The 7,500-nt window shown below is 39.8% G+C and overlaps 1 protein-coding gene across 1 annotated transcript in view; it reads left to right on the top strand.

The window, feature by feature from the left end:
- LOC138020132 (uncharacterized) overlaps positions 1 to 21 on the top strand; it is a 1,377-nt gene extending 1,356 nt beyond the window's left edge. Inside the window, exon 1 of the mRNA XM_068867161.1 lies at positions 1 to 21. This exon is cut by the window's left edge and continues 1,356 nt beyond it. Coding sequence (XP_068723262.1) covers positions 1 to 21 — 21 coding nt within the window.
- Positions 22 to 7,500: the final 7,479 nt, after the last annotated feature.

Below are 7,500 nucleotides of genomic sequence, written 5' to 3'. Positions count from 1 at the left end.
AAGCCTGCTTTAACATGTTAAGGAAATGTGTCATTCACTGGTTTATCTTAATATTATGATGTGCAAAACCTTCTTGTCTATTATTAAAAGCTTCTATGATGCTGGAGATTGAGGTCCTTTTGAACTAATTTGTCTATATTACTGCACCGAACTTTAGTAAAACATGTTTGCATTCTCTTTCACTGTGCATGGTAAATTTAACGAAAAGCAAGAGATTTTACAAATGTGATTGTAATCAGTGAAAACTACACCTACATAGGCCATCTCTGATCCTGGGGTAAGCTAACTCGTATATGATATATTTATCATAAAAATCTTCAATGTTCTTTTGTTTCTCCTTTCACCATTCTGGTTCGAAGGAGATTTCCATGCAAAACAATTTTCCATTACTTCCACGGATTGCAAGGACACTCCAAAGTCTCTTAACCACATACATTTGCTGCTGTACTTGATAAAAATACATGTGATTCTTGTTGACTTGTAATACACCTGAATCTGTCCATTTGCATATAGTTTTCCGCACAAGAGCTCCATTATTGACAACGATATTCTTAGCTTCAAAAATACCATGTGGGTCATTCCTGCTAGGATCAGTTATTACACCGTCTGGAGAGGCACCCAAAACACCATTTTCTTTTTCAATAAAGAAACCACATTCCATTACAGTGACTTGTTCGTGTCCCTGCTGATGCATCATTTCAATGTAACCATCTATCACTAGTTGTTCATTCTTTAAGCTATCTCTCACAGCCGATGACTGATAGTTGCTGCCATAGTTTAGGACTTCTTTGATTATTTTAGTGGGGGATGTCCCTACCTTGTGAGAACATCCGACCCTGTAGCTCTTTGAAGCTGTAACTCTACCAAACCTGTGATTGTACCATTCTTGGCAGGCAGACTGTCTTCTTGTTGGATACTCTATGTCTGCAATTTCATCTTCAGTTTTGAAAAGACCTTTTTTAATTCTTTCACGTCGCTGGTGTATTTCATGGAGAGACACTGAGTGTTCTTTCACTGGCGAAATTATTCGAAAACCATTGTCCTCATTACGTTGTGTTTCCTCCCTTCCCTTAACTATTTCACTAACTTGTAATTCGCACCTTGAAATTGAAGGCGAAGAGTTAGAAGACGTACAACTCTCCTTCTCTTGAACGACTGTTCCAAACTCTTTTAGTTGCACATGAAGTGCAGAACCATAGGCAACCTCTCCAACTATTGTGTCAACTAACTTGATATCATCTACATCAGGGATCATTTTCGACAATGGAATATCAGGATTTAGTTTTTGTAGATTTTGTTTCAATTTTCCAACAGATTCTAAGTCTATCTTACGTGATTTTGATGGCCTTGGATCGAATAACGTGGGATAGACACCCCGTCGCTTTCTTCCCTTGATATCTAAGGAAAGGCGGGGTTTGAATAGTTTCTGTGTCATGATTGGGTTGTGCTGTGCAGTCCTTTTTCCAGGTATTCCCCATTTTCTAGGTTTGGAGGTACAACTGCGCTTATCAGCGGGCTGAACCCCATCTTTTCTGGATATTTCATCCAGTTTCCATATTACCGCCATCACGTGGCAGCAACAACCGCTTTTTCCCGCAGGGCATATTTTGTCACATTCGGCAGACAGAATTTTAGGCTTGCCGTTCCTCTGAATTACCATTTTGACTTTATATTTCACGGATTTCCTATAGGAAGTCCAGCAAAGCGCTCGGAGGTAAACAACATCCTCCGAATTGGGACTCACACATATTTGGAGGTCGTGAACAAAAGAGAGTAATCTTAGCCCTTTGGAACTTGCAAACTCAGAAACTGCGTCAGTTGATTTCCTAGTGTTCTTTCCACAGTTCTGTAGGTGTGCTAATGTATCAAGTGGAACAAATTTGGGAAGGGCAGTGAAATCATCGGCAAATGCTGAATCAGAGGTGGGAAAGTTCTCGAATTGGTTTGCTGTGGCACTCGCGTTTTCCCCATTTCCCCTGAATTCTTCATTTAGTCTCGCTAACTTTGCTTTAGTGAAGCTCTTGTCTGGATCTGGGCCGTATATTTTTAGAGTATTCATTCCTTGCAGGTTCTTGACTCTATTATAAAAGAAAGTAAATTCTACATGAAACTGTTCCACATTAAAATTATAAACAGCCGATAGAAGGATGACACACAAACACCTACCTTTCAAAAAGTTCCTTTTTGTTACCACTTTGATTAATCCGACGACATTTTAACCAATATTTCAGTTGATTAACGGTCAATTTTGGTAGCTCATCTTCACGGAAGCTAGCTCCAGGAATATCTTCGGGCGCAAGATCGATTTGATCGTCCGACATGTTGTTTCAAATTCAACTTTCCCGCGAGGGCTATTAAGCCTCACTTGCATGCAACTTCCGGTTTTTTCTGGAATCGGAGTATTTTGAGAGTAAATTAAAGCAATGTTGTCTCACCCTTGCAGCTAGTCTCGACTGGAGAGTGAATGAACAGTGACTGGCAACTTTTTGTGTTCAATGATCATTCCTTTGTTCCTCTTATTTATTGAATTATTGAAAGAGCTTTGCACCGTTTTTGCAGAGGTAATGTCGGTTCGCTTATGTTCACGTTGTCGTGAGTCAAAACTTCAAGTTTGGTGATTTCACGTCGTTGTCATCATGTGCAGAGTGACGTATAACGCTAAAATGCGTGCTGCACGTGCAGCACGATTTTTTTCTTTTAACCAATGATATTACTGTTTTGCGGCGCTGTCGTTGTCGTAGACACGTCATCAGGGAGTTTAAGAAGCGACGACGGCTACGACTACGACAACGGCACAAAACAATAATTTCATTGGTTAAAAGAGCAGAAATGATCGTGCTGCACGTGCAGCACGGATTTTAGCAAGTTTGTTTAGCCTCATTTTAAAACAAGAATTTTTTTTCAATTCACTGTATGGTATGGAGGCTTGGTAGGCTAATTTGCACTTCGACAAAAAAATTATAAATTGACCGCCATTTATGAATAAGATCTATGGTTATATCTTTAATCGCGCAACTTTTTGTTTTTGCTCTCCAAAACTCGAAGTTTAAAAATAAACGAAACTCCTTCAGCGTAAATTGAACTAAAGTACAGGATTTGCAAGACGCACGCTTTCTTTATTACTTCATAAGTGGGTGAAAACATTTCCTTCGGCTTTTGCGAAAACTGTCGTGAAACTGTCGCCAATTTCATAAAAAATTGATGCGATTCCTGGACATTTTGCTTAAAGTTAAGACAAAAAAGAATATTACAATGTAAAGTGCGAAGCGAGGATGGAAAAACAGGTTTTTCAGGGAGGTGAGATTCATTTTTAAAGTCTCCACTCACGTCAAATTACTTTTTCCTGAATTATATAATATTCGAGCATGACATTACTGTTACTTTTAGTGTAAAATTGTCCTTTTTAAGTTCTAACTTCGCTTGCGGAAGACATAATTCTTCGCTAAATATATACTTCACTCAGATAGCCAACCATCGACGACATTTTCTAAAGATTTTACTTCATTTTGCTCATTTAAAAATCTTATGAGAACTAATTATTCTATTTAATTGGTATATAAATGCTCTTAACTAGGAAGAAAACACAATAAATTCTCTCAATCTTTGCTAGCCCATGCTGCAAGTGGCTTTAAACTCAAGCAAAACATCATGCTCACAATACATAGGAAATGCAACCTCGTTTGCATGCTGAGCGATATAGGGCTCTAAAAAAACTCGCATTTTGTCAACTTCCCCCACTCGGATTTTCGGGAACTTTTGATATGTTATAGAGGACATGTTCCTGGACCAAAAACCGTTAAAAAACCTTATTTTTGCAATTAGTGGCAGGTTGACCGACTTTTGGCGATAAAATGCCTGGACTATTTGGTTATCACGTACAGCCCTACACTACCTAACCTCCCCAGCATCATTCACAAACATGCACTCCAACATACTTTACTCATCAGATCGTTGCAAAAACGTTTTCAAACCACTTCCTTTAGTTGTTGTAAAAATATTAATGACATTCTTATTATAACCCAATTAACTAAAGTGCATTTCAATAATAATTCTTCCGGTTCTTTTCGTTGCGACGGTAACGGTTGCACCACTCGCCCCAAAATAGAGCTCGGCCGTAATGAATACACTTTTTTTTCTCCGGGAGAAAGCCGTGAAACAACACTTTCAATGTTATTTACATGATTCAGTGTAGATTATGTAGTCTTCCAGGAAAACCAAACGTCGGCTTAAAGACCGTTTTAATGAACACAGACGCCCTATACTCAGTCCCACTATAGTAGTTATCCAGACGGCGGTCTCAGAACACTTTCTTTTGGTCGGGTCTTACTTGAGACAAATGTCTGAAATGACCCAAGATGTTGCCGACAATGTTTGTCTCCGCACCTGTACGAGACAATGAATGAGTTGCCAGTAATCGGATCCCCGTTTATACGCAAAGGGTTCTGGGATCGCCAGGGGGCAACCATTGCAAGTCGCGGTAAGAAAATGTATGGCGGAAACTTATTTCGACGTCCAAAAAATGATTTTGGAGAGAGGTCAACGCTTTTTTCGACACAGCGGCATAAATCATACTCAGTGCACATCACGAAACGGGTGCTTGAACGCCTGCGACTGATGCTCCAGATCTTTTCATTGACTTTGTGATAAGCGAGACGCGAGACACGGATTCTAAGCATTTTCTAGTGGGAATGATGACGGTGCTACAGAAAGGGTCTTCAATCGTGACTGACTTTGCAAAGCCCGGTTTCTATATGATCTGCAACGGTCTTCGACACGATCGGCGATGGGTCTGTGCCACGTCGCAGACATGGAAACATCTGTCCCGGCGTCTGCGGCGATCTGCGGCACACGGTCTGGATGATTGGTAAAGTTGAATCAAGTTCTACTTTCCCGACCGTTTGTTTTTATTACGATGTTTGCGACTAAGACAATTTTTAATGAATACGTGACTGTGTCTGAGATGGTTTGTGTCCTGTCGGCGACACGACACACTATTGTTCACCTTGAAACACGTCCAATGAATTTGAAGTAAGTAAGCTCCTTTTTCTCCTCTGTTCGCAGAGGATTAGTGGTACGCTTGCCTGCGATCGCTTCAGATTTAAATGAAAACATTTGCCTCCTGTGTTTACGATCGTCTGCGATAAGAACGACGAAGACAGCTTCCGATGGTCTCAGTCTGTTGCATATCATATGGAAACCAGGCTTAAGTTGCATTTGTGCTCTTGTCAGTCAGGCGTGATAAGTTGGCCTGCATGCGTAAGAATAACTAGCCTGGGGCGAGGGTTTGTCTCGCCCGAACTCTGCAAGCGGCTGGGGCGATTTGAGTCGGCTCTATTCGCAGGCTAAAGAATAACGCATAATAAATCAGAGTTGGTTGGTCTAAAATCTTTTTGCCAACGAGCAAGCCGAGCGAAGACCTGATGCTTGCGAGGCGGCTAGCTTAATACCGCGCGAAGTATTGCAGCAGGCAGAAAAATTCTCGATCGTGCTGTGAAAAGTGTAATGTAAGTGTACGTAGTGCAATGTAAGGTTCCCTGGAGATTTTAGTAGGGACCAATGAAAGCGAGTGTTGTCATTAGACAAACTTGCAAATTCGGAGGTGAGTAAAAACACATTTTTTCCCATTTCCCTGACCATTGTGTTGTGTCAATTTGCTTTGAGTGTTATTTAATATTTACTTTCGAACCATCGTGTTCTATATTGAGTGAACGATATCAAAACTAAACCTACGTAAGTGTTCTTATCGACCGCTGTTGTCAATTTCGGATTTCGGCCGGCGAGTAGAGCAGTTTTTTTTTCGTTTTGTAACCATTGAGTTGTGAACAATTTAATTTAATTTTCGAAGGAAATATGTTGTCTGCAAAGTACAGAATTCAACGATCAATTTGACTTATAATTCACGGCTGTATCTTGAAAAATAAAAATTCTACAAGTGAAACAACTTTCATGCGAGAGAGTTACATGTTTCACACTGAAAACGCCCTAACAATTTTTTATATGGCACTGATTTTATTCAACTTAATTATTGTAAAGGAAGAGATATAGCATTTGTGAGAGATTGGCTTACAAAAAAGGTCTTCAAAAGTTGGGGATAGACACTCAGACAAATCAGACGACAGAGTAGGGCATTTGAACACTCCTTTGGCCCAAGGGGGCGGGAATTTGAACGATCCAATCTTCAAAAGTTCAAATGCCCGTGGTTTTCCCGGGGGGAGGGGGGGGGGGAAGGGGATGTTGAAGTTTCGAGTTGATCGGTGCATTATTGCAAAAAAACACGTTGAGATCTACATTGTTGTTGGAGATACGAGCAATTTCTAATTCTATTACTGTATTATTGTTAACTAGATAAGTTGAGTTGTGGTACTTTCGAATGAAAATATTAGAACTACTGTTGGGTATTTTAGAACTCTGATACAAATCTCCAAACTATTTATTATATTGACTGTTTCGTTGGCACTTAGCGATAGCTATTACTAGTTTATGGCCGAACTTGAGGCATCCCCTCGTAAAGAGCAGAGTTTTTTTAAAGAAAAAGTATGGTCTCTTACGGAAATTACGATTATTAAAATATTGTCTTTTGTTTCTTTGTTTGTTTTTTGGCGACGTAGATCCAGTGTAAGGCTAAGTGATTAACATTTAATTTTTGCCTTGTTCCCACTGGTGAAATCTTACCAAAGAAAATTTTCTAGGTCCGTCCCGGATTCCCTCAACTAATTAATAAACGTCTTCTTAACGCCAAAGATTATGAGGGATCATATGCGCCAAAATCCTATTTCAACTGAATTCTGTTTTGAAGATCCTGGATATTTTATTGATTCAATGGAATAGAATTTAGGAAACCAGAACAGAAATTGAACCAAAAGAATAGAAATTGAAGCAACAGAAACTGGAGCTACAGAACAGAAATTGTAGTAACAGAACAGAAATTGAAGCAATAGAACAGAGATTGGGGTAACAAAACAGAAAATAAAGCGACAAAACGGAATTTAGAACAGAACAGAAATGCAAGCGACAGAACAAAAATGTCAAAATTGACAATTTCGGTTCTTCTGATTAACGAACCGAGTGGAGCCTGATCGGAAGGTACGAGGAGATGCGTGAATCTTTGGACCTTAATGCTGCGCAGTTTGAAAGCGGAGCGATGCGATTTTCTGGGGGGAAAATCGCTCCTGCACTGGAGCCCTTTCAAAACGATGATTCCTCCCTTATCCTTCTGTTATTAGGAACAGTAAACGGCGAACTCAAAATACTTCAAAATCGCTCAAAAAACCGCTTTTAAGGCAAAAGGACGACGATATACCACTGGTAAGGTAAGTCAACGTTTATTTAACATTGATTGATATGCATACTTAGCGATATATCGTTACAGGTGAAGCAAACGGTAAATCCAGTACATTTACTATAAAATAACAATCGGTTACACTCACACATCGTGTGGGTGACCTGTGGTATTAGCCAGTCAAAGCGCACTGGAGTGTCTCATGACATGCTTGCGTAATT

The sequence above is a fragment of the Montipora capricornis genome, chromosome 10 (genome assembly GCF_036669925.1).
Source record: "Montipora capricornis isolate CH-2021 chromosome 10, ASM3666992v2, whole genome shotgun sequence".
In the NCBI taxonomy this organism is placed as follows: domain Eukaryota; kingdom Metazoa; phylum Cnidaria; class Anthozoa; order Scleractinia; family Acroporidae; genus Montipora; species Montipora capricornis.
This window is presented reverse-complemented; position numbering and strand designations above follow the sequence as displayed.